This window comes from Gymnodraco acuticeps, unplaced genomic scaffold (assembly GCF_902827175.1).
Source record: "Gymnodraco acuticeps unplaced genomic scaffold, fGymAcu1.1, whole genome shotgun sequence".
Classification (NCBI taxonomy): Eukaryota; Metazoa; Chordata; class Actinopteri; order Perciformes; family Bathydraconidae; genus Gymnodraco; species Gymnodraco acuticeps.
In genome coordinates, this window is record NW_022990035.1 from 69,016 (window position 1) to 97,001 (window position 27,986).

Genomic DNA, 27,986 nt, shown 5'->3' on the forward strand with positions numbered 1-27,986 from the left:
TGCGTGTATGTGTGTGCGGAAGGGGGGGGAATATTATGGGATGCCTGCCCCCTGATCTCTTTGTGTGTGTGTGCGCGCGCGCGGGGTGTGTGTAGTGTGCGAGGGAGAGAAAGAGGAGACGGCGTCGTGCGCACACGCTGCCTACAAAAAACACGGAAATATATTTAAATTGTATGTATAACCTTACCGTTACCTTAACATAAAAAGCTTCCAAGTATTGATTGATAGACAAAGTGAGCCTGGAGTTACTGTTTTTGGAAGCTGTGTGAATCAAGTTGTGAGTATCTCAGTTTTTGGTTTTATTGTTTGAAAATGTTACTTGAGAAAGGGTAGGATGGTGTGTGTGGGATAACCGCGTTCTCCTGTAGTTGCTAAACCGATATACATCTAAAATTAGATGTAAAAGAGTGAGTGCTTGGGTTTCTTTTAGTTTGTCTCAAATCTGAAGCTGGCCGCCGGTCAAGCTCGGCTAGCATGCATGCTAATGGCACGGAAACTAACGAGTGTGGCAAGATGGTATGTCAGCAGAGATGGAGTGAGTGAGGGTGATCATCTTTGTGAGCTGTCCCACTTGGTAGCTTGATAAACTTGCATGTATTGTCTGGAAAAGTCCATGCAGTGAGCGTCTGTGTTGCTTTTATCCGGTGCGGTGTATTGAATGCTTTTTTGGTACCAATTATTCACTTCCGTTTTCTCTTTTTGTTTTTATTTCCCTTGTCGAATCCTGGCTGACTGCCCTCAACTCACTAATACAACACGACCTGGGACATAGTCAAAACTGGGTCAGAACTCTGGATTATCCTACCAATAAAAAACTTTATTTAGTTAGCTAAACTCTTGGCTAACTAAATATAAAGTTTTCTGCTGTCCGCTATGTCTGGAAGCGAGGATGACAGAGATGATTATGGAGCCCCCGAGGACCGGTTAATGCACGGTAAGACAAGCTCATTTGTTAGCTTAAATTGCTAATGTTCACATTGGTTGTATGTTAGCACGAGCAGATGTGGGTTCCTTGCATTCATATCAATCATGTATCGTTAGCTCTGCTAGTCAATGCTGCTAACTACCGGGTGGCTAATGTTAGCGGCAACCTCAGCAAACACACTTTTCCCGCGGCTATTCAGCTGTTTAGCTTTAAAACCTCAACAAAAATAGCTGTTACCCCAATACCATCCATATGCAATGTGTCTGAAAGCTGCATTATCGTCAAGTCACACCGACTCACCGGCATGTTCCCGGGGCCTAGCGTTAGCCTGCTACCGGTGTTATTTACGTGTCGATGACAAGATGGAGGCAGCAGCCAGTTAGCGCTGAAGCTGCGGATGACGTTCTGCTGCGTTCCCCTCCTCATGGCCGGCACACTCTGTTTTGAGTGTGTGTGGAAAAAGTACAAATAATACATTATAGTAAAACATACTATTAATCGTTTCTGGCTGTTATATATTCTAAAAAGCTAGTAAACTGATGTGGTGTAAGATCGCATTGTTTACAGTTTGTATAATACCGACGAGCACGCGCGGCGTACACGGTGGAAGCGTTGAGAACAAGTAGTCCCGCACGTTAGCTTTAATAGCTACAATCTACTCGAACATTTTAAACGCTTGTCACAGACAACAAACCTTCATTAAATATGTCAAGCGATGCTGCATAAACAAAACGGTGTGCAAAAAGAGACAGGAGCCTCAACAAGGATGTGCTAAATCGTCTACATTTTTGGATATCAAGGCAGGTTATTGTTCCTCTGAACAGTCAATTTGATTGATGGGTTCATGTATTCATTATCAGATTCAGAATACTTTATTGTTCATAAAATGGAAATGTGTATGGCACTGGCAATTAAAACAACACACTCCGTACACAGCACAGCATACAAGTATCATACAAGATACAATATACTGAAACAAACATCCAAATAATAGCATGCTAAACTGTAAGCCTTCATTTCCATCATAGTCCCAACATGTTAGAAGATAAAGATTTGTGTTTGTATTTACACTATATATTTGAGCTCTGCAAAGGAACCGCCTTTGTCAAATTTATTAAAAAAAGAAAGAAAAGAAGCAATATTTTCCTTCTGAAATGCAGAATTATATTATAAAGGTAAACTACAAGTACTTCTTTGTTGTCTAATATCAGAGTTGAGTAAATGTACTTAGTTACATTCAACCACTAAAATGCTTATTGTCTTAGGCAGAAGTTTGGCTTGAAACAAATCCTAGTCACAGGCAAAGCTGTCACTATCTTTGATTTATAATTAATAATGTGGTATCTATATTGACAGATAAATAATGTCCATCACAGTCCAATTTTTAATTATTGTATTGATATTTAATGGGGGGAAAAGGGTCAAAACGTAATATCCTGATAATTTGAATTACAGAAACAAGTTATCATGAGAAAATAGAAAATAATAAGTCTAATAATAATAATAATAATAAGTCCTTTTTTAAGCTATAAATATGTTTTTTGTGTACGTTTCGAGTCCACGTCTTTAGTCTATAGCTCAGGGCCTCTTTTCTGACTGATGATATGTGTATGTCTCTTAATGTCCAGTCCACTATGTTTGTATATGTACATGTATGCGGAACTGCAGGACGGAGTCCAGAACAAATTTCCATACGGGGACAATAAAGTATATCGTATCTTATTTCCGGTTCTTAAACCCAAACCCACTGTAAGTCTGTTGATTAAGATCATTTTAGTGATGGGGCGTTTACACTTTTTATCTATTTAGTTTTGGTTTCACATTGCAATTATGCAAGAAAACTAAAGTGCTCTACGTGACGTATCTATTTCCTGTCATCACCACCTATGTGAGCTGAATGTCCCTAAACTTGCAATTGAGTGGTTTGTAGATGGGCTTTCCCATCCTCTCGTATGTACACGTACAAACACGGTTACTTTACCTTCTTTGTTTAGGAGATGAAATGCTCTTCTACACAATCTTTACACACTGAGCTGCTCCACAAAGGGGCTTCTATACTCTTAAACATGATGACAGCCAGCAATAACGTCTGTATCTGGCTTTGAATCTCGAATGTTGGTCCGGATCAAACTGAAACCTGATCAAACAAACAATGTAGGTGTGAAAGGGCCCTTAAGAATTTTTTACAAAAACTGGGCACTGGTTTTCATACAAACACTGACTTCTCATAATATCAAGTAGGAAATAAACATGTTTTCTCTGCTGGGATTTTCAGTTGTTCACCCACATGCTCACATACAGCTTGTTCTCCTTTATACGACCCGAAATGCTCATCACATTTAAGCGTCCTCCTCACCAGGTGCATCTTAATGGCTGCTTGCCATTTAGTTTTTACTGTAGTTGATTACATTAATGGGGCCTTAGTGCACTTCTTTTTGGAGCCACTGCAGCCTTGCTGAACACTGGACTTGTATCCCACTGTCATAAGGCCCTGCAGGAGGGTGTGGTAAATTATGACTCATCAGTTGTAAATTACAGTTTTAACCACTAGAGCAAAACTGATTTGAATCTCCTCCCTTAGGGCAACTTATAAAATGGAGTACTAACCCAAACCACTAGCTTTCCTCTACTAGTCTTGGTCCCTGGATCTCATGCCAGTTTTCATTCTAGCCATGTAATCATGGAGCACTTAGTGTTATTTGACACCAAGTGAATGTGGTTGCAGTCTGGTAGGGGTGGAAATGGGGCTAAATGATGGTTTAAAACCAGACTTTGTTCCCTGACTTGTGTTGAAAACCAGCTAGTTGGCCACTGCAAAAGTGAAAATGTGGCATCCTGTTAGTAGTGATAATTCAAACATGAATAGGCACCATTAATCAATCTGTTTCATATCCATGATGACAGTGAATATTAGGTGGGAAATCCTCAGGTTTGAGTTATGATGGAAACAATACTACTAAAGCGGCATGTCATGATATTGAATATCGCAACAAAGATATTACTTGTTATTAATAAACAGCAATTCAATTGTTCTCAGCCTGAGAATTTAAGCTAAACAGAAAAGACACACATTTAAAAGTAAAGTATACTTACATTTTTTTAAAATATGAATACCACTGAAAAAGCTGCTCAATGACAGGAAGTTGTTTACCTGCTGATAACTTGACAAACTGACTCTTCTTTTTTAACGGCCGGATATGCAGCTCTATTTTCTGTCATTTTATCACACGGCCCAAATACAGTACAACACAACTCTGCTGTTTATCTAAGACCATCAAATGTCTTGTGTGATTTGCAGACGATGAGGAGGAGGAGATCTCGGAGAATGAGACTCCGAAGGTGAAGAAGAAGAAGAAGGCAAAGAAGAGCAAAGAGAGCAAGGGCAGCAAGAGGCGCTCACGCCGAGAGGTAAGCGTGGACATTACTGTGTGGGGTAAATTACTGTAGCTTCAAGTATGAAATATTAGAAAGAATATTACAACTTTTTAATCCTATATCCAAGGTGATGTCTTCAACATAAACTAAGAATAAACAACTCCTACCATAACACCTGAATTTAAGCTTCACACACAATTGAAAGCAGAAATGTCTGCGGACTTTGATATAGGCAAAACAACACATTCAAATTTGCTAAAAGTAGTTATGATTGTAAAATACTTGATGCTGCTAAAGCTCTCGATTGGCACATTTTATTTTATTGGACATCTCAAAACTTTCTAGTCCACTCTTTATTTGCATTTCCCCCTTCCATTCTTCAAAAATGAACTATAAAAATAATAGTTGTCCTACTTTTTAAAAACGTTATCTATAGCACAACTCCATAACATGTTTTGTTTTTTTTACTTGTATGAATTGAGAAAATAAATAAACTAAAAAGAATAGGAGTTGTAAAATATTTGTATGTAATGAACAAACCGAAAGACTTGCTTTTCTCTACATTTACGGCCCGTCCACACAGCGGCGTGCGTTGACGCTTGGAGGTGGGCGTATCTGAAGCATGGGGATTTTTTGCGAGCAACGCGACCAACAACCAATCACATGAATCTCCCGCCCCCGACATACAAAGCAATAGCAATGTTAAAACGAAGTAAACTGGATATAAAATCCCCAAACAGGCGAAAACCTACCAGTTTCACCCTCTGTCTCTGCCTCCTCCCTCCATGCCTCGCTCCTCCGGTTTGTATCCCGGTAGATGAACAGAGACTGATCATACAGCACCGGATGATTCACTACCGCTATAATGAATTTTCCCTCCATTTTTTGGAATATGAGGAAATGACCTGCGTAGTCTCTCCCAGCATACACGCGGTTTGATTGGCTAGCGCTTGTACTGGCAGATTTGCATAAACGGGATTTCATTGGCTGACGCCTCCGTCGAGGCTTCAAAAGTTGAACATTGCTCAACTTTTGACGCCAGCAACGCTCCACGTCGCTTCCCAAAATGCAGCTAAAAGTGACGTCACCCCATTCAAAGTGAATGGACAGAAGCGTTGGAAGCTTCAACGCACGCCGCTGTGTGGACGGGCCGTTAGACTTTCAACGTAATATAACCTATATTTTGTCCCGTTCCCATTGTTCTTAAACCTTGTGTTCTGTCTTTGCTAACTTGTGTCTTTGCTCTCATTTTTCCAGGAGGTCCCGATCAGCTCCCCGGAGCCCATGGACGTGGGCCCAGTGGAGGAGGCTGAGGAAGGCAGCGCCATCCCTGCGCTCTGACAGCGAAGGTAGTGACTACACTCCAGGACGCAAAAAGAAAAGAGAGCTAGCAGCGGCAAAGAAAAGAAGAGGAGCAGTTCGGGGGCAGAGAGGAGCAGCTCCAAGAAGAAAGACCCGGAGCCCGAGGAAGAAGAAGATGACGACGACGATGATGATGATGACGACAGCTCGGTGAGGAAAAGTGGGCTTTGAGGGGGATTAGTAGTGTTCAAGTGAAGTCTCTAACACACACATCTGCACTGATGATGGCGTACATCTTAGTGAAGGATTTAAAAAGCCCCTGAAACCACGTTTACGCCATAACCACAAACAGTCTTCACTGACTGATTAAATTGCCAGTAATGCCTGCTATGTCTACAATTGTTGACCAAACCTCATCATGTCACGTGGCTGAGCAAAAGAGGGATATGTACAGTATAATAAGTATGGTGGAACACATTTTGGGCTAACCATAAGTGGGGTAAAGGTGACGACCCCCTGCATACTGATGTAGTATTATATCAAAAATATAAGTCACACCCAAATTCTCCTTGACCTGAAAAAAAGTGCATGTAAAATGTCTTAAAACATCAGTGATATTTACGAAATGATTTGCAGCGATGTAAATGATATGCGACTTGATGTCAATTGGCTAAAACATGCAAAACCGCTGGCGTGGTAGTTCTATTGTGTGCTGTGTGACAACCAAACAATGTACATATAGAAACGACAGGAAACTGTGCTACATGGACCCTTTTTCAGTTTAATAATTTAATAAGTTTAATTCAGTTTTACTCCAATTTCTAACAACCAAATGTCTTTATTAGTAAGATTACTTCTGTAACAGCCCTTTGTTGGCTCCATGATGATCGCCTATTGACTGCGTACCTGTGGTGTTGCGGTTTGACAAACGCAGATACGATACGAGAGACGGTTACACAAAGAGCTGTGTCTGGTGGACTCGGAGCCCGGCGGCCAATAGGAGGCCTTGTAGTTAATGACACTTATGCAAGGGGTGGTGTGGGGTGTGTGCGTCTGGGGTGGGCGGTTTAAGGCATATATGCTGTTACCAAGGCAACCTCGCCTAGCACCACAATGCACTGCGCTCTTGACCCTTTTTTTGGTTAGATAAACACATTTTGATTCATTGTTAAAGCCGCCCTCAATCTATTCTGCAGCCAGTTCTGGAAGGCAGCGTAAATGCGAATGATTTGAAGAGGCGCAGTTATCTGCAAGAAATCGGTTGAATTGCCCACAATACTTAAAAGTACTAGGAAATGAAACAACTCTTCTAGATAACCCAAATATTTAGCCATGTACTTGTGTCTTTTGTGACAGAAAAAGTGAATATGATGAAAATGTTGGACTGCAAAACAGAAAAGATTTAATCCTGACCTTGTCACTAGATTAGAAACTATATCACCAAGCAGTTTGATGTCATTATCTTTAAAAAGAAGTGGGTCAGATGAGTCAAATGGACTTATTACATTAGATTTTTTGTTGCATTTGTTGGTTAGCTCGTATCTGATTCTAAACCCTATTCAGTAGCCACTTCAATCCATGCAAATGTGGTCCAGTAGTGTCTGATGGAGCCATCATTATTACAGCTCTGATCGTTTTTATTTCTGATGCATAAGGACGGTACGCAGCACTGCTTTTTAAAACCTATACATGGAAGCTGTTATGCTCGAGATCTACGCTGAAAAGCTGCAGCTGGTCATTCAGAGAGTCAGAGCAGGATCAGTCACCGCTGTGCTCATCCAGCAAGAGCTTCTGACATGAGATGTTTGAATAATACTGGTCAGAAACACACCTGGCACCATGTATTCTCTCATGCACATATTGAAAACTACAGTGTCCCACATGTTATGGCTCGTCTGCTAGACCAGGTTCTTCTCCACACTGGTCATCGAATCAATTGATTAGATTAGTATCGATTACGCCTCACTTACTGATTTAAAGTGGTAGTGAGAAACCAGCGTTGCACAGACTAAGGCTATTATTAGAGTCTCTAATTGTGGATTTCTTTCTGTTCTTTACACTTCTACCTCTTATGTTGTTTTTTGTTGATTCAGTTCAATTGTTTTCAGTGATTTACCTGCATATGATCATTATGTTACCTGCTGGTTTGAAACGTACAATGTCAATTTAAAAGCCTTTAGTCCTAGTAGTACAATCTTAAATTGTACAACGTCATACAAACGTAGCTAATTGTTGGTGTGCGTTTCCTGTAGGAGCCAAAGACGTCATCCCAGCTCCTTGATGACTGGGGCATGGAGGACATCGACCACATCTCACTGAGGAAGATTACCGCTCTCTGACCAACTACAAGGCCTTCAGCCAATTCGTCAGGTAGATACTCGAATACACTTTATTCCAGTCTTCTTATTTATTTCTGCTCTTCAACCAGTTTTGGGATTATTGTGGTGCTAAGTTGGCCAAGTACTCATGTCGATTCATGTTTGTTTACATTTTAAATGTGTGTTTCCCTCGCCTCCAGGCCCCTCATCGCAGCCAAAAACCCTAAGATCGCCGTGTCTAAGATGATGATGGTTCTTGGGGCCAAGTGGCGTGAGTTCAGCACCAACAACCCCCTGAGAGGAGCCGCCGCTGCCAACGCAGCCCTGGCCACCGCCAACGTGCCGGCTGCGGTCGAGACCATGGTGGCGGAGGCCCGCCCCGGTCGTTGTAGCACCACCCCCCTCCAGTAGAGCCTCAGCAGCCCCCCCCCACCCGCCTCTACGCAAGGCCAAGACAAAGGAAGGCAAAGGTACAGTGGGGACGAGGAGGGGTCAAATGATATAACAGAGCTGTATTTTCGGAACAGTTGGTGGATTTCAGTCGGACCTTTACGTTATCCTCGACTCTGTGTGTGACTGACCTCTGCCTTTCTGTTTCGTGTCGGCAGGCCCTAACTGCCGCAAAAAGTCAAAACCAACACCTAAAGCAGCAGACAAGAAAAATAGTGCCAAGACCAAGAAAGTGGCTCCTCTCAAAATCAAACTTGGAGGCTTCAACAGCAAGCGGAAACGCTCATCGGTACGTTCCACCTCCACTTTGCTTTGTCTTTTGCTTCCTAACAAAACTGTTTTGTGATTAATGCAGTGACTGTATTCTAAACGAGAGGTTTTTTCTCCCACGTTTCAGAGCGAGGAGGATGAGCCTGAAGTAGACAGCGATTTCGAAGACGGCAGCACGAACAGTGTCTCTGTCTCGGAGGGATCCAACAGCCGCAGCAGCCGCAGCAAAAAGAAGCCTTCCAAGAGCAAACCCAAGAAAAAGAAAGGTACATGCTCTGCGTGTGAGACTAGGAGGATGTGGACGCTGATTTGAAATGTAGTCTTCTTTATTGTTTTTTTTCTGGATCATCCTCTGGTACCGTTTCATTGAATATGCAGTTTTGTATAACCTGTGGGAGTTGAACTCGTTACCCTGACGGTTTCATGCGTTACCTCGTGAGCCAGCGTCAGAGCTCTACCTGTTGCAGCTGCAGAAAGAGCCTACAGATTGCAGGTGAACACGTAGTGGTGGATAGTAATGACTGCGTTCAAGTTACACCATTAAAGGCCTGTGGGACGCACAACAACTGGAGGAAGTGTCCCACACACACACACACACACACACACACACACACACTAGTGTTAATTTCGTTGACTAAAACCATGACGAAATATGTTCGTTAACGACCTTTTTTTCCATGACGAAAACGAGACGATGACGAGACGGCAGTAAACAATAACTAACGAAATCATCATGCAATATCGTTGACGAAAAGTGACGAGACGAAAATGTAGTTACTAAATAAAAAACTATGCCAAAATCTCTCTTTACTTTCGTTGACGAAAAATGAGGAGACGAAATATTATCAAAGATAACGTTACATCTCTGATAGTCAGTTTTTCTCCCAGCAGTTCCATTTCCGGTGCAGCGGCAGGGCAGCAGCTATATGTGTGTCTGCGGTGTGCGCGGCGGTAGATTTGAATTACACCGGGCAGCGGCACATTGTGAACTGTCAGGAAGACTCGGGTCTAACTCATGGTCTAACTAACCTTATTCAACAGAAAATAAAATGGAAACAACAGGGCTTGGGAGCAGTGGTCGCACTCGCGTTAACCGAATACCCCCCATCAGCGCGAGTGAGTGATAAATTGTGCACTCGACGGATAATAATGGATTATGACGGAAATGTTACGATCCTGTCCATCAAATGACTGACAACGAAAAAGTCTAAAGCCACCACTGCTTGGGAGAAAGAAACGATGTGATATTTGGGGCCCATTTTCGCTACAATGAGGCGGAGAAAAAAAGCAAATGCATTGTTTTATCAGAAGGGAAGCAATGTGGCCATAACACAGCTGGTAAAAACACCACAAACCTGAGCAGATACTCTCTGCAAAGCTTCTTAATCATTCAAACTGTTTTTCATCAAATAAGGACAAGATATAATCTTATTGTGAATACATTTGACTAAAATGACAAATATTGGTTTTGGCTAGACTAGTTTGACTGAAATGTTCTATATAATCTGATGACTAAAAAGACTCAACAGTTTTCATTGACAAAAAGTAGACTAAAATAATTAGTTTTCTTTGACTAAAATAAGACTAAAATGCTCAGACTTTTAGTCGACTAAAACTTGACTAAATAAAAACAGGATGAAGGTGACTAAATATGACTAAAACTAAAAAGGAAATTTAACACAGGACTAAGACTAAAACTAAATAAAAAAATAGCTGATGAAATTAACACTAACAGACACACACATACACACACATTAGTCACTGTGAATGAGTCAGCTGAGTGATAAGTATATTTAGAAGGACGACATCTTGTTCTGGGTTGCTGCTTACTGACGCATCCTCTATAGCAGCTAAGACAACGTCACAGGAATTCATATTGAAACTAAAGAGGTCATCAATTCCCCACGAGATGCCGCTGTGTGAAAACCCTTTTAACGGTAGCTGTGGTGTTTTGTTGAGTATCGGAGGACTTTTTTCTTTGACAAGTGTTTGGCAAATGAATCTTTTTAAAATTGCCCATCGCTTCTGATAAAGTTATATTTATTGAGTTCTATCCGCCCAGATAGATTTCATCGTAAAACCCTTGAATTTCAGTCAAATGTGTCTTGAAAGGGAACAAATGAATCACCGTGTGGGTTCCCTCTCACAAACAACATCAACGACACACAACAGATCCTGGATCAGAGCAGATATCACATTCTGTGCCTCGAGGCCAAATGATTAGAGGTGTTTTGGTTTAAAACGTTTTCTCTGTTGGTTTCAGAAGCAGAGGAAGGGGACGGCTATGAGACGGATCACCAAGACTACTGTGAGGTTTGCCAGCAGGGCGGAGAGATCATCCTGTGTGACACCTGCCCCCGAGCGTACCACATGGTCTGCCTGGACCCCGACATGGAGAAAGCCCCCGAGGGCACCTGGAGCTGCCCACACTGTGTAAGCAACATACTTGGACTCTTAGGTTTTAACCACATTACTGATGCTTTTAATCAAAATCTCTTCGGAACACCTCAAAATGTTGGCTGTCTGCACCCAGATTTCAAGCCGGATTATTATGGCGCCTCATTTAGAAAAGTTTTTCCTCTTTGAGACAAAAATAGAGAGTTAACCTGGAAAACCGTGATCTACAAAAAGCAGCCTAAACTTCATCTAATTGCAAATGAAGAGTGGCCAATTGAAAAGCTCTGCATTGCGACCAGAATGCATTGCACCACTGCTTACATAGGCACACATAGAGAAGCGTTGAAATGACCAATCCTGTAACACCTTTTTTTTTTTTTTAGTTGAACTCAATTTATTTATACACCTGCATTTCCCTTTCATTCCAGGAGAAGGAGGGCATCCAGTGGGAGGCCAGAGAAGAGGTTTCCGAAGTCGAGGAGGACATCGCCGAGCCCGAGATGGAGGAGGACGACCACCACATGGAGTTCTGCAGGGTGTGTAAAGACGGTGGAGAGCTGCTCTGCTGCGACTCGTGCCCCTCGTCATACCACATCCACTGCCTCAACCCGCCACTCCCGGAGATCCCCAACGGAGAGTGGATCTGCCCCCGATGCACGGTGAGTCGCCATCAGCCAATCAGGAGTCAAAAGGGATGATTGATATCGTGTTTGATCTACAGGGGCTATGGTTCAACTGAGATCGAAAAGAGATGACACTATAATATTTGTTTCTCTTTTTGCCCTTCCAGTGTCCGGCCATCAAGGGGAAGGTTCAGAAGATCCTGACATGGCGGTGGGGCGAACCTCCTCCTCCAACACCAGTCCCTCGACCCCATGACCTCGCGCCAGATGCCCCCGATCCCTCGCCACTGGCAGGGCGGCCTGATAGGGAGTTCTTCGCCAAGTGGTCCAACTTGTCGTACTGGCACTGCTCCTGGGTCACAGAGCTCCAGGTGTGTGGAATACACAAACACACCTTAAACAGAGGGAAATAGTAATATCGATAGGTCTTGAACTTGAGTTTCTGTAAGGTCTGCTGGTTCTCATTATAGATTTCTCAGTGTTTAAAAGTACCCTCTATCTGTGTCTCAAACAATGTTGTGTTGGATCATTAAATGAAAAGGAAATGGGCCTGGAAAACCCTTGAAAAGTCCTTGAACAAGCTGTTTATAAAGTGTGGATACCCCGGTATTATCCATGTTTCGTATGCATGATATTCTTCACTTACCTGTTTCCCTTTATTTCCCCTCTAGCTTGAGATTTACTGTCAGGTGATGTTCAGAAACTACCAGCGGAAGAATGACATGGATGATCCGCCGCCCATCGACTTTGGGGAAGGCGAGGAAGCCGCCGAAACAAGTGTTAAGAGGAAGAGCAAGAACCCCATGTACGCAGAGCTGGAGGAGAAATACCTCCGCTTTGGAATCAAGATGGAGTGGCTGATGATCCACCGCATCATCAACCACAGGTAAACACATCGTTACAGACAAGGAGAGTTTTTGTTCTATTTAGAGTTGACTAATAATACAGTAAGAATCAAACAGCTTTAGCATTTCTATCAGCCAAAAAGATAGGAGTTGTTATCTATAATTAATCGTCACAGTAACTTTTTTTTTTTGCATATACACATGTTCTTGTTAGGAGAATGCAAGACTTAATCACATTTCTCTGTGCCTCTTTCATTTCATTCATTTGAGCTACAATTACAACAGGCTTTACCACAAGTGACCAGTTTTCCGTGATACCCATCTTTGATCAGTGACATAAACAACTTTCTACCACAGCTTTCAACATTTTGTTCCACTCAACAAGCCATTGCTTTATGAGTTATTATATCCCGACTTTCAATGTGTATTTTAGATATTGCCGTCGTGAATCATCAGCCAAACCTGGAACAAAAACTTTAATCGGAATGTTTTGTTTTTGTTTTTCCCAGTTTGGATAGGAAGAATAACGTCCACTACCTGATCAAGTGGAGAGAGCTGGCGTACGACCAGGCCACCTGGGAGGCCGACGACATGGACGTCCCGGAGTTTGACATCTTCAAGGTGCGGTACTGGAACCACAGGTGAGATACAGACGCAGATCATCCCCTTTCAAACTGAAGCGCTAAACATGATTACACCAAACCCACACTTTACCAACTAATGTTTGTTTCAGAGAGATGATGATGGGAGATGAGGGGAAACCCGGGAAGAAGATCAAGGTGAAAGGAAGAGTGAAGCGGCCCGACAAACCTCCAGAGAACCCTGTTGTGGATGTATGTCATTTGAACTGCCTTTTTATTAGGACTCGCATACAGTAGCTGCTAGAAAACAATTATAAATATGAACTCTGTTTGTAGTTAAATTAGTCTCATTTGACAAATACATTTCAGTCAAAATACAAAATGTTCTAAAACCGTGCCTAATTGTTATTCCATAAAATCAATATTACCATTTTTAATGATCAAGTTTAATGTAAATCAAAGTAGCTTATAGAAAAGTTGTTTTTTAAAGCTCTGCTTCCTTGTGGCTGATCTTTGGTTGCTAATCCGTCCCATCTCTTCTCTCTGTTCCCAGCCGACCATTAAGTTTGACCGACAGCCTGATTACCTGGACGTCACGGGGGGGACGCTGCACCCCTACCAGCTGGAGGGTCTCAACTGGCTGCGCTTCTCCTGGGCTCAGGGCACCGACACCATCCTGGCCGATGAGATGGGGTTGGGAAAGACGGTGCAGACCGCTGTCTTCCTCTCCTCGCTATACAAAGAGGTGGGTGGCAGTGAGATACTGGTGAAATGCTTTGGAGATAATTCTTATCAACCGCTTTGTTGGAAACATGGGCTACTTTAAATGTAGCTTTGACTCTAACGGTTGTGCTCTTCATTGTCTTCATGATATCCGTTTCATATTTAGTTTAAAATAATACATTTTGGCTTTTTATTGCATTTTTGGCTTCCGAGTCTTGTCTGAGCCTCCCTGTGTAGAGCTGTCAATAGGTAGCTGTCTTCCTATTGGCCAGGAGCCATCCAGCCATTTTGTCTAAGTCAGGTGAAATCTGACGACATTAAGTTCGATCTCAAACGGAAAACAGTCACTGACACTGATCATGTTTGCGGCTGCTGCCATCTAAAGGGTGGAGGCCAGAAGACACTTCCTGTCCGAGCAGCAAGACATTTTGGGCGGTTTCAAACTTAATTTGATGATTTCATTTGAAACCACAGATATTTGTATGATGTAATCTGTCCGTTTGGTTCTATAAACCTGTTTTTGTGATTTTTAGCAAAGCGTACTTTTTTTAATTTGATTTCATTCATAACATTCTGCTCTCTTAATTAAAGTTTTTAGTTTGAAACACAGAGTTAGTCTCTATCATTTTGAAATGATGGAGTTGACTTGACCTCCTCTCTTCTCCTGCAGGGCCACTCTAAGGGGCCGTTCCTGGTCGGCGCCCCACTATCCACCATCATCAACTGGGAGAGAGAGTTTGAAATGTGGGCCCCCGACATGTACGTGGTGACGTACGTCGGTGACAAAGACAGCCGAGCCGTCATCAGAGAGAACGAGTTCTCCTTCGAGGACAACGCCATCCGAGGAGGAAAGAAAGCCTCCAGGATGAGGGTAAGAGACTCGGATATAGGAACTCTTTTAAAAGAAATTCATTTGATTCACATAAATATTTGCTTTAACATGCTTTTGTGTTAATTACCTCCTAAAGAAAGACTCGTCGGTCAAGTTCCACATCCTCCTGACCTCCTACGAGCTGATCACCATCGACATGGCCATCCTGGGCTCCATCGACTGGGCCTGCCTGGTGGTGGACGAGGCCCACAGACTGAAAAACAACCAGTCCAAGGTACGGACACACCAGATCACTTAGTAGAATGTTAGGACACTTTTTTTACAAAGCACTCCCTAAATGACAGAATAGAGAGTTCAGGCCCCGCAAGATACAAAGTTATGAATGGTTGCATTTGTACCTTTACTTTAAACATAGTTTCTTTTTACAGTCATTTACATTGTTCTGCATAAACAAAGATCCTTTAATTATAATCAAGTAAAAGCTGAACCTATAACCTGCCAGAAATGTGAAAGTTGTGCAATTTCTTTCTTGTGAATCGCTGGATTAAAACAGTGATCAAATCTCGAGGCCTATGCAGACGGCTGCTACTATTGTTGAACTGAAGCTGATAACGGTTGTTCTTTTATTTCTCCTGGTGTAGTTTTTCCGGGTGTTGAACAACTACCCTCTGCAGCACAAGCTGCTGCTGACTGGAACGCCTCTGCAGAACAACCTGGAGGAGCTTTTCCACCTGCTCAACTTCCTCACACCGTTGAGATTCAGGTAGGTCCTAGACCCGGTTTAATAATATATTTCTTTATAGTATTTCTTTATGGTTTTTCCTTAAGGTGTAAAACTACAACATAAGTCTCAGTGGTGAAGTTGGTCAAGGTTTAACTTTGATTTAGACAGCTTTGTAACGTTTTCCCACATGAAACTGACTTTCCAGGTGTGCTTCAGAGGTGCATAGGATCTTAATTGTTAGAATTATCTATCTAACTGCGTGTCAGAAATATTTTTGTCATATTTACCTTCTCCTGACCTTTCAGATTGTTATGTTGTCAGCTGTACCTCAAGCACATTTGAGGTTTTTTGGAAAACGTTTAAATCAAAGTTAAATAAATGAACAGAGGCAAATGAGGCACAGCAACTTCACAGCTGAGGTGCATTTGCTGTCATCCGTCTTATATTCAAGATTCAAAGGCTGTGTTGCCATATGCACAGTAGCTACAGTGTAGTCATGGCAATGAGCATCTTAGGTCCCAAGCTCCTCAAACAATGCAACGTGTATGTATATAGGACTATTAAAAAACATTAAATAAAAAATAGTGCAAAATGAAATAGAGTAAAATAAAGAGTGCAGATTATGTTGCATTATCATGTTGTTATATCACCGGTCTGTTTGCAGTAAACTGGAGATCTTCCTGGAGGAGTTTGCTGACATCGCAAAGGAAGACCAGATCAAGAAGCTGCACGACATGCTGGGTCCTCACATGCTCAGGAGGCTGAAGGCCGACGTCTTCAAACACATGCCCTCCAAGACGGAGCTCATCGTCCGAGTGGAGCTCAGCCCTCTGCAGAAGTGAGTCGCCTTTCATTTTCAAAATGTAGATGTTCTTTCTAAATGATCCAGAGTTGTACAAATAAGGGAGTATATATTTCAAAGGAGAGTATACATTGTCTGTGTTTATCTACAGAAAATACTACAAATTTATCCTGACGAAAAACTTTGAGGCTCTGAACTGCAAAGGAGGAGGAAACCAGGTTTCTCTGCTCAACGTCGTCATGGACCTCAAGAAATGCTGCAACCACCCCTACCTCTTCCCCGCTGCTGCTATTGTAAGAGCCTAATAATGTTCCTATTACGTGCCAAATCATGACACTTTAGATTCAGTGAATGTGTTACAATTCTGCATTGAGATGAAATTGTGATGGATTGTTGTTTTAGGAAAACCTTTCTTTTAGAAAAGTTAACAATTGCTTACTTAATGTTTGATTGCTCACTCCAACAGGAAGCTGCAAAGATTCCCAACGGGATGTACGATGGCAACGCTCTCACAAAGGCTGCTGGGAAACTGACGTTGCTGCAGAAGATGATGAGGAAGCTGTATGATGGAGGACACAGAGTGCTCATCTTTTCTCAGGTAACACTTCTAAGGACTGACTCGGAAAACAAAGATGGTCAATTAGTGGAAACACTTGTGTTGCAGACTCTGCCTGCACCACCAACAAGTACATGCTTCTAACTCCCAATAGGAAATGCAACCAAACCTTTAAAAGCCAGAGATCTCACCAGCTGTTCTCAACAAACTGTCTCCTCTTTGTTTTGCTGCAGATGACTAAGATGTTGGACTTGCTCGAAGATTTCCTAGAGAACGAGAGCTACAAGTACGAGAGGATTGATGGAGGGATCACTGGCGGGATGAGACAGGAAGCTATTGATCGCTTCAACGGTGAGAACGGGGACAAGAAGAACTCCAACTTTGGTTGTTTTATTTTGTAAAAGAATCCTTTAGGGGGGGGGGGGGGGAGGGGGAGTGTGTGGAGAGAAACTCCCTCTGGAGGGAACTTTGGGATTTTGCCTTTGCAGACCATTTAGATGCCCAGAAACCTATGACACACTACAGGGAAGGGAAAACCCCAAAAAGCATAATAGAGCCCCTTTTAATTTACGCTTTACTTGATCTATTGTTATCAAAGTTCCCAATCACTTAAATGGGACGTGCTAGTTTAAACAGTCTTATAGAATATTTGTCAACTTATTATTTAATTGTTTTCCTTCAGCTCCTGGCGCTCCGCAGTTTGCTTTCCTGTTGTCAACAAGGGCCGGGGGTCTGGGTATCAACCTGGCCACGGCCGACACCGTCGTCATCTACGACTCCGACTGGAACCCCCACAACGACATCCAGGTACAGCGGCTCCTTCATCTATTCCTACTCGTTTTTATTGATAATAAGGTGAAGCGTAGGGAAGACATGTTTAGTGAACATTTGACTTGTATCTGTCCTATTGGTACTGTTTGTATCGTTTGACAGTAATAACTATTTTTCCTATTTACTCTAAAGTTGCGGGCACACTTGTTAATCAAGCTCATTTTGTGAAGATCTTATTTTAAGTGTTAATGAAAACTCTTCCTCTGTCCAGGCCTTCAGCAGAGCTCATCGTATCGGTCAGAACAGGAAGGTGATGATCTACCGCTTCGTCACCAGGGCCTCGGTGGAGGAGAGGATTACTCAGGTGAGCAGGACGGAGCGACACACAGAAACCTGACAATGTTCTTTTTCTTTTCTTTTTTTAAATGTCAACCACTGAGTGGCAAGTGTTGCTGAATAGTTGCCTAGAGCTGGCTTAATTTTCCTCTCACCATCCTCTGTACAGGTTGCCAAGAAAAAGATGATGCTGACTCACCTAGTGGTCCGACCCGGTCTCGGATCCAAGACGGGCTCCATGTCCAAGCAGGAACTGGACGACATCCTCAAGTTTGGAACAGAAATGCTCTTCAAGGACGAGTTGTATGGCACTTTAGGTGAGGCTTGAAACAATGCAGATATGCGGAGAGGTCATATGTGTTGGTGCATGAAGGGGTTTGAAAGTGAGGTGTTTTTTGTAACTGTGTTTTTTTGTGCAGGAGATCACAAGTACAAGGAGGACGACGGCAGCGTCATCCACTACGACGACAGGGCCATCGACCGTCTGCTGGACAGGAACCAGGACGCCACCGACGACACGGAGCTGGCCAGCATGAACGAGTACCTGAGCTCCTTCAAGGTGGCTCAGTATGTGGTCAAAGACGAGGAGGAGGAGGTGAGTGCCTGCGCAGTGAAGATGTACTCAGGAGTCCTGATTTACTACAGCAGAAGTCTGACGTTGCTTAGTATAGGGATCAGGCTTGGAGGTGGAAATGTATATAGTAACAATTCATATAACAAATGAGATTCTTATCAAAGTTAATTCTGAAACGATGCCAAGAAGGTATCTTTACCAAAGAAAGTATTGCTGCACCAAATCAAAGTTTGGCTTAGCAGTATTCTGTTATTTGTTTAAAAAGTCTCACACAATTCCAGTTTTACCGTCCTTTTGGGCATCATTTTGAAGTTGGCAAGATAAAACAATGGCAGCTAGTCCATACATATTCATTTTATTGATGTAACTGGGAAGATTGTAATGTATTGTATAACTTGAAGCTGTTACTTATGAGGTCACTGTCGTTTGAGAAATACTAAAAACTGTTCAGTAAAAATGTTTTTATTTGTGCAGTTTTAACACAAATAATGTTACCTTTCGTCTTCAGCTAGCAGTACAAACCACCTTTTGATTCTGAAATTAGCCTCCTATATACTGATATACAGAAAGATTGACATCACAGATTCCAACAGGGACTTGGGAAACATAGCTTTATCTCAGCTGTTACTTTCGTCTTCACCCTTCCCAACCTTTTCCATCTTTTTCTCCTTTTGCTCAGGAGGAGGAGGTGCAGCGAGAGGTCATTAAGCAGGAGGAGAGCGTGGATCCGGACTACTGGGAGAAGCTGCTGCGTCACCACTACGAGCAGCAGCAGGAGGACCTGGCCCGCAACCTGGGCAAAGGCAAACGTATCCGCAAACAGGTCAATTACAACGACGGTTCCCAGGAAGACCGGGGTAAGAGCAGAGGTAAATATGGGAGCTCTTTCTTTACTACTAGCATTCAAGTTGGTTTAAGTTCATTCTGCCAACTTTGTTTTAACGTGTGACTTACAAATGTACAAGTGCAAATAACATCCGCCCTTCCAGATATTATTCACCCATCAGGCTTTTCCTCTAAACCCTCTTTTTAACTACTGGGTTGCACAAATACATGTATACTGTTGCTAAAACAATACTCAAGATAGGACACATTCTATTATAATATATTTCACCCTTATCAAAACATGAACAATTTAGCCAGGCACTTTATGCACCTGACATCTTCTATAATCTGTCATACAAACACATGTTGTACTCAAAAGGCTTGAAGTACAGTACCTGCCTGTATTTGCATAACTTGAGAATGCTTTACTGTATGTCCCAGATGTAGCTGGGTGGGTGTCGCCTCTTGAATCAAGAGAATACATTACCCATAATGCACTGCACAGAACTGCCATGATCTTAGCTTGTTTAGGAGTAAAATGCCGCTCCCGCCCACACACACAATCAGTGAGGAATATGGCCATTCAAGACACACAGCAGCTGTTTGTGTAACAGCAGGAAAGACAGGGTTATAAAAAAAAACAAAAATCAACAGTAGTTTTATCTCGTTCCCCCTTTTATTAACCATATTCAGTCTTGGGTGTGATTATTTGACCCAGTAACAAGATGATGATAATGAATGCAATTCGCCACCCTGCCTACCTAAGGGTTTAAGTCGTGCATGTTTCCAGATCCTTTTTAAGAGCTTTTACAAAATGGTTTCATTGAAGTCTTATTTGACTGTCTTGTTGTTTTTCTCTTGCAGCTGATTGGCAGGATGACCAGTCTGACGGCCAATCAGATTACTCTGTGGCATCTGAGGAGGGAGACGAAGACTTTGATGAGCGAACAGAAGGTACAAACTGTTAACAGAACAATATGCCGTCTAAATGTTAAGTTTTCTCCACAAGGTGTATCACATATTGATGTATAAAGAAATGTATATAAAAAGGCAGAGTACCTGTCATTATCTCTCTGTTAATCACATCTGTTTCCTCTGCAGCCAACTCTCGCAGGCCGAACAGGAAGGGCCTGAGGAATGACAGAGACAAGCCGCTGCCCCCCCCTGCTGGCCAGGGTGGGAGGCAACATCGAGGTGAGCATCCCCCGGGATTATATGTTTTTCTTCTCTTACACAACAACTGCATCAGACAGCCACAGTTCAGAAAGTGTTGCATCATTCTGTGTCTCTAAATAAAGCCTTTCCCTTCCTGCTGTTTCCCAGGTGTTGGGTTTCAACTCTCGGCAGAGGAAGGCCTTCCTGAACGCAGTGATGCGTTATGGGATGCCTCCCCAAGACGCATTCACCACCCAGTGGCTGGTCCGAGACCTGCGAGGGAAATCTGAGAAAGAGTTCAAGTAAGAAACCAAAACATTTCTTTAAAATATGAACCCCCAACTCTAAATATTAGGTATTTAAGACTTTAAAGACATACAATTAAAATGTTACAATATGCAAGTTAGTATTTATTTGGAAAAATGAATCATAATTCAATACACGTTTCAAACTTCCATACTTATTTCACGATAACAAATTTAACTGGATTTACTTTTATTTGTTGAACTTTTGTTGTTGAGACCTAACTTTATGTGTAAAATCATATATCTTATGAAATATTTGTAGCCTGCAGATATGACCTGCTTTATAATTGTCTTTTACACCACTGATATTACAAGCAACAGCCTTTTTATCCTCTGCATATTTTAAATTCCCCAATATATTTGTCTTCTTTTCATTTGTTGTCTTTGTGTATTCGTCATTAATCTTTTCTCCTCCGTCTTCCTCTCAGGGCGTACGTCTCTCTGTTTATGCGTCACCTGTGTGAGCCCGGAGCCGACGGAGCTGAGACCTTCGCAGACGGTGTCCCCAGAGAAGGGTTGTCACGGCAACACGTCCTCACCCGCATCGGGGTTATGTCACTCATTCGCAAGAAGGTAACGACCGCAGCCTTTATAGTAGTTTTACTTTTATTTATTTGTTATTAAAGCAAATGAGAAAGAAACGGTAACCGACTAAACAAAGCACCGAAAATCATCTTTGTTCATCCGAGTAAAACGTTTATCAAAATGTTTGCGACTAGGCAACATTGATAATTGTTTCAGCTCAATACATTTGCCCTATATCTTTGTAATGTGAGTAGGTTGGGTTTGTTTCTTTTGTCCTGTGATTGCCCTTCTTTATTACCCATTAAGGAAATTGTAGGAACACGAATAAAAACAAGAAATGGAAAATTAAAGATCATTTTGTGTTTTGATTGATCAAAAACGATTAGAGCCATTAATAAAGCAGTTTTGTGAAATGGCACAAAGAGATGCTGCTGCCCTAATAGACGTCTGTTGGTCATGAGTCCTTTGAGCTCTCCTGACGTCCGTGTGCTTCATGGTTCCAGGTCCAGGAGTTCGAGCATGTAAACGGTCAGTGGTCGATGCCCTGGATGGCCGAGCTGGAGGAAAGCAAGAAGGCCGCAGCTCTGCCCGACTCCCCGGGGAAAACCCCGTCCACCGGCACCCCCGCCGACACGCAGCCCAACACACCTGCTCCAGGTAACACACACTTCCACTCACTGTACAACACACACTCTACTAACTTACCTGGGGGATGTTGGATTCAAATCAACATAATGAATAACTGTCTGTCTGTCTGTGTGTAGTTGACGAATCCTCTTCAAAGAACGAGGAGGCAGTGAAGGATGCAGACAAGGACACGGAGAAGGAGGTTAAGAAAGAGGGCGAGGTGGAGAAGAACGGCAAAGAGTCGGCAAAGAGCAGCAACGAGGTAAAGACGAGATTCATTTGAGTGACGTGACATTCAACCGCATTTAGTTTTCCGAGATGTTTCACCAAATCCCCTCCGTGCTCCCTCCAGGTGATCTCCATCCCGGACGACGACGACGACGAGAAAACTCCATCAGCCGAGCCGGAGGCTAAGAAGAACGGGGAGGAGCCGATGGAGACGGACAAACCGAGCAACGGAGAAACGGAGAGCGTTAAGGAGAAGGAGGGAGAAAAGGAGAAGGAAGGCGAGAAGGAGGGAGAGAGCGAGGAGAAGAGTCCAGACGAAGGAGAGGAAACCAAGTCGCCTGCCGAGGCCAAGGCGGAGGGGTCAGAGGTCAAACCTGAGGACACCGAGGTCAAAGGTAAAACACTTCCTCCCACTCTAACGTTCTTTAAGTATTTCTCATCCCACGTTCATCATCTTTCTAAAGGTGTCCAGCGCAGACATGCTGTCGTTGCAGAATAAAAACGTAACTTGCTTATTTAGACACAAACACAGATGTGTCAAACAAAGGATGAATAATGAATGAAAGAATATATGTGAAGACCTGAAGTAAAATAGAAAAAGAAAACACAACCAGGTCAAAGAAATTGTAGCAATAATTGAAAAGTATGAATTTCCTACATCGTTTAACTAAATAATAACTTCTACATATTCATTTAAATATTTTACTTTGTATTGATTTTAAATGTTGGTACTGTTGTTATGGCCTTAAAGTCTTTAATTTCTCATTTTTTATCATGTTTTCGTCTTTTTTTGCAGCAGCAGCAGCAGAAGACAAGAAAGACGAAGAGAAGAAAGAAGAGACGATGGACACCGCTCCTGCAGATGATAAGAAAGGTAATGAATCCCTTTTGTTCTCACAAAACAGAAAGTCAAATGAAAATACCTTATCAGATCTCAGGTATATTGTTGTTAGTAGGCCTCAGCTATCTGCTCTACCCCCGCCCTGCTTCACCCCCCCTCATTAACCGTGTTCCCTCTCCTGCAGTGGACCTGAAGGAGGAGAAGGAGCCTCAGAAGCCGGAGGAGGCGACCAAGCTGCAGAACGGAGACGGCAGCAAGGAGAGCGCCTCCACTGCCGTCACACCCGCCATCTCTGCTGCCACCGCCGCCGCCGCTGTGCTGGCCGCCGCCGCCAGCGAGGAGAAGAAGAAGGCCAAGACCAGATTCATGTTCAACATCGCTGACGGAGGATTCACGGGTACACATAAACACACGTAGACAATCACACACACTGAAACTCAATCAAAGTTCACATTTCCTAATCGCCCTTTGTCCTCTCGCAGAGCTCCACTCTCTGTGGCAGAACGAGGAGCGCGCGGCCACCGTTACCAAGAAAACCAATGAGATCTGGCACCGTCGTCATGACTACTGGCTGCTGGCTGGCATCATACAGTATCCTTTTCCTACCTGTGATTGGCTCTGAGATGTGACTATGAAAGGCGGGTGTTGTAAATTGAGAATTGTTGTTTTGAGATGAAAACATGTGGTTGTTGCCCTTGACCGCGCCCCCCCCCCCAAGACATGGTTATGCCCGCTGGCAGGACATCCAGAACGACGTGAAGTTCGCCATCCTCAACGAACCTTTCAAGGGAGAGATGAACCGAGGAAACTTCCTGGAAATAAAGAACAAGTTCCTCGCCAGGAGGTTCAAGGTAGGTTCTCGTTTTTATGAATTGAAGGAAAACACTGATAAGGGAAGAGTGAATCTAAAAGGACCTTTTTCATTATCGGAGAACTCTAAAACCCTCTCTGCTCTCTCCCTCCAGCTGTTGGAGCAGGCGCTGGTGATCGAGGAGCAGCTGCGTCGCGCCGCCTACCTCAACATGTCCGAGGACCCCTCCCACCCCTCCATGGCCCTCAACACCCGCTTCAGTGAGGTGGAGTGTCTGGCCGAGTCCCACCAGCATCTCAGCAAGGAGTCCATGTCCGGGAACAAGCCGGCCAACGCCGTCCTGCACAAAGGTGACACAGGAAGTCATGCAAAAGCAGATCAAGTGGAACTCATTTGTTGGCCAGTTTGATAAAGTCTCAGGTTTATTTCTACAAAAAGTCACATCCTATTCCTCAGGTTTTAAGAGCTTTTTTTACTTTTCTTTGGTTTTATTTGAACATTATAATGCTCAAACGAGTGAATTGCTCTTACTTCTGACTTGTGGTTAATTAGGCTGCTGCTCCTTTTGTACACGTTTTCAATGTTCTTTTTTTTAAAGACACATTTCTCTTCTATATTGAAAATAACTAAAATTACAAAAGTTAGTTTGACGATAAGGTGGTGAAAAAGCATGTAGACAATTAGAGGGCCACAGGAAATGTTAGAGATAGAATCTATTGCAATGGAAGGAAATTAAACTATTTTATAATTAAAAATGTTGCATAAAATAAACAGTCATAAATAAGCAATCATAAATCTGATTGATCAAACAAACCGTACAGTGGGTGAGTGTCTATAATTTCTTATCTCCCCCCTCTCTCAGTGCTGAAGCAGTTGGAGGAGCTGCTAAGCGACATGAAGGCGGATGTCACCCGCCTCCCGGCAACCATCGCCCGGATACCGCCGGTTGCCGTGCGACTCCAGATGTCAGAGAGGAATATCCTGAGCCGGCTGGCGAGTCGAGGATCAGAGACACAGACACAGTCACAGTCACAGACACAGTCACAGACTCAACAGGTACAGAGCCGGTCTTTATCTCAGCTGGACTGATGATCACTCTGCAGTAAAACGTTCATCAGCTACCGTGGAAACCAACATGAGGGTTACATCCTGACATGTTGAGCTTTACCAGCTGAAAACACATTCTGCTTTCTTTTGGTTCTTCTTACTTACATGATTAGAGACGATTTAGAACATGGCGTTTGAGAGGATGTTTACATGTATTATTGTAACTATGCCAAATTTATAAATGTAAGAATTTGTGCTTTAGTATTTTTCGTTAGTCTACAGACAATTATTTGTTGTTAAATTATATTGGAACTTTTTCCATATTTTTTAGCTTTTAAGCCAATAAAAAGCAACGCACTCAACAGTGCTACCTCAGAAAAAGAGCTACAATAGATTATTTAGAATTGTCTTTGCTTGAAGAAACACTTTTTCACTATCCTGCCAAATGTTGGGTAAGAACATTGTGCGATGGGAGAGGAGCGAAGCATCTCTGAGCATGAAAAGCAGAGGAATGAACTCCATGGATTATTACTAGGGCCGGGACTCGATTAAAACAATTAATCTAATTAATTAGAGGCTTTGTAATTAATTAATCGAAATTAATCGCATTTTTAATCGCATATAAATATTTGACCTGAGAACAGTGAGAAGCAATTTTTTTCACATGGATTTTAGTATACCATTAGGCGCATTCACACCGCAGTACTTTTCCCACAAAGGTTCATGAGAACTTAGTTCATGAGAACAAATGAAGCCGCTGACGTCACTTCTTCTTCTTCTGCTTTGGGTTTACTGGCAGGCCGCAAACCACTTCACGGCGTATACTGCCGCCCAAAGTCCCCGGCCGGAAGTCCCCGGAGTTGGGGACTGGCTCCAGTAGAAGCTGCTGGGAGCTCCAGCAGCTTCTACTGAAGCCTTCCGAGTAAATCGCCAGAACGCCGACACCTCCTCATCTCCACCGCTCCCATGTTTTATTTTGTGTTGCCATAAGTTAGTCTCTCTGCGTTTCTGCGCTGGGCTAATGCTAATAATGCTAATGCGAGGATAATAAAATGGCGGCTTCACCAAACTTTTTGGGAGTTTTACGGGGCGTGGTTTGCAATCCGCCCAGCCAATCAGAAATATAGCTCTTTTCTCACAAGAGAGCCGTACGAAAGTCCCTGCTCTCTTAGCAGCTCTCTGCTCTCTAGCAGGGACTTTTCGTGGGGGTAAAAAGGTTCTCATGAACTAATTTTAGTACCGGCTCTTTTTGGTGTGAACGCGATAAAAGAGGCTAACGTCCACGCTAGCTTCCACGCTAGCTGCTATATGTTTTGCATTGAGGTGATACTTGAGGCTTGATGTGCTGCGGTGATATGCGAATTCCTTTTTGCATAATTTGCACACAACCGTGCTCTTATCGACGCTTCCATCCGTCCGTTTTTTAAAACAACATTTCCCACTGTTGTTCACTGTGGTTTGTTGTTGTCTGAAGTCATGAACGTTAGTTGGTGCTCCAGTATAATCGGTACGCCTGAAACTCATCCAGTGAGAAACGTTCCGCGGTGCAAAAATTAGTGCGATTAAAATGCGTTAATTTTTTTGTAATTAATTAATCTTAATTAACGCGTTAAAGTCCCGGCCCTAATTATTACATATAGGTTTATTGTGTAAATGGTAAATGAAAGTTAGCACACACATAGGTGAGCTGTTGTTTGAACGTACATTTTATATGCATGTATTTTATTGTGTTGTATTTTTATTAGGGCTGTCAGTCGATTAAAATATTTAATCGCGATTAATCGCACATTTGTTATCTGTTCTAAATGTACCTTAGAGGAATATTTTTCAAGTTTTTAACACTCTTATCAACATATGAGTGGACAAATATGCTTTATGCAAATGTTTGTTTATTATCATTTGATCAATGACAAATATTCTCCTGAATATTCTCAACACAACAACCTGGAAACTCTCTCTCTCTCTTCACTCTCTCTTCACTCTCTCTTCACTCTCTCCCAACCCTGTCTACTTCTCTGCACTGAGCCAGTTGCTCAAACAGACGAGCCTGTTTACAGTTGTCGGTGAAATGCCGCTCCTCTGTCTTCATAACAGTCAAAGCATGAGACTGAAGTTCCCACCTAGGGTCAAAATAATGCGCTGTGATGTGCAGTCGACACGTTGGATGCGATCCGAATGATCTCACATAGTCCCTCGTCCTCCACGATGTTAAGCTGTAGTGCAAGCTGTAGCCGCCCATTTAGCTATCGCTGTTGAATGCTTGCTGCTCGTAGAAGTGTCCAGGCGTCTCCCCGGCAAACTTTCAAGCGTGGTCTGACGCAAGCGAGCGGCAGGAGCGGGGCTGTCAGCATCAGCTGTGTGCTTGGCTTGCTGTTTAAAACACCTTTTTTGTATCCATATGTCTCACTAGAATCTCCCACCATCCAACTAACAACAACAACAACGTCAAGCCTTTGGGCTCTGAAACTACGGGGCGGGCCGAGGACAAATACACATGCGCTAATCGCACGTTGAAATAATTAGTGCCGTTAAAAAAAATTGCGTTAACTTGACAGCCCTCATATTTATACCTACCGCAACGATCATGACCGCGTTTCTCAAAATGTAGAACTATTCCCTTTCTTTAATATCCAATGATTAATAATAGTGACATTCTTCTTCCTGTTTTCCTCCTCCAGATGTCGCAGCAGCCGCAGCAGCAGCCGCAGCAGATGTCGTCGCAGCAGCCGCAGCAGCCGCCGCAGCAGCCGCAGCCGCAGCCGCAGCAGCAGCATCAGCAGCAGCAGCAGCAGTAGACTGAAAATCGGCGCTTTACCTCGAAAACCAACCCCCTGCCTCACCTCGACATTCCTGATTGGTGCACAGCAGACTGACGGACAACGCGCTCAAGCTTGAAGCCACGCCCAGTTCACGTCCCCCCCCTAAACAGACTTTAAACAGAGTTTTTCTGGAGGATCGAATCCCTTCCCCAACGTTGAGACTGGACAGAAAAGCTATTTTTTTTTTTTTTTCTCCTTTTTTCAATTTCTGTATTAATATTATTGATATAATGTTATTATGATGGTTTTTTGGGACCTAAATAAAAAAATGTTATAAAGATTTTGTTTGTGGTCAGTTGGGGGAGGGGGTTACGGTGGCCTTCTGTGTTCACATCAGAGTAAAATGACCTAATGCTATCATTTAATTCATGTGTTTAGATGTTTTTACTTTCCGTAAGG

At 42.9% G+C, this 27,986-nt stretch overlaps 1 protein-coding gene across 1 annotated transcript; it reads left to right on the forward strand.

Annotated features, from left to right (window-relative positions):
- On the forward strand, positions 1–27,868 carry LOC117545351 (chromodomain-helicase-DNA-binding protein 4-like). Its single transcript, XM_034215087.1, is given in 46 exon segments — positions 1–277; positions 773–934; positions 4,224–4,333; positions 5,558–5,631; positions 5,633–5,676; positions 5,679–5,812; positions 7,855–7,912; positions 7,915–7,972; positions 8,121–8,301; positions 8,303–8,390; positions 8,529–8,659; positions 8,768–8,906; positions 10,904–11,073; positions 11,466–11,696; positions 11,828–12,031; positions 12,332–12,546; positions 13,015–13,146; positions 13,239–13,338; positions 13,640–13,831; positions 14,480–14,680; positions 14,778–14,915; positions 15,283–15,404; positions 16,030–16,203; positions 16,319–16,460; positions 16,634–16,765; positions 16,957–17,074; positions 17,406–17,530; positions 17,766–17,858; positions 18,000–18,147; positions 18,250–18,425; positions 19,084–19,273; positions 20,094–20,183; positions 20,331–20,386; positions 20,388–20,423; positions 20,553–20,686; positions 21,118–21,262; positions 21,718–21,871; positions 21,979–22,103; positions 22,194–22,464; positions 22,866–22,943; positions 23,095–23,307; positions 23,393–23,501; positions 23,629–23,761; positions 23,876–24,071; positions 24,584–24,777; positions 27,447–27,868. Coding segments are annotated over 45 exon segments (6,132 nt in total). The 5' UTR covers positions 1–277; positions 773–873; the 3' UTR covers positions 27,564–27,868.
- Positions 27,869–27,986: the final 118 nt, after the last annotated feature.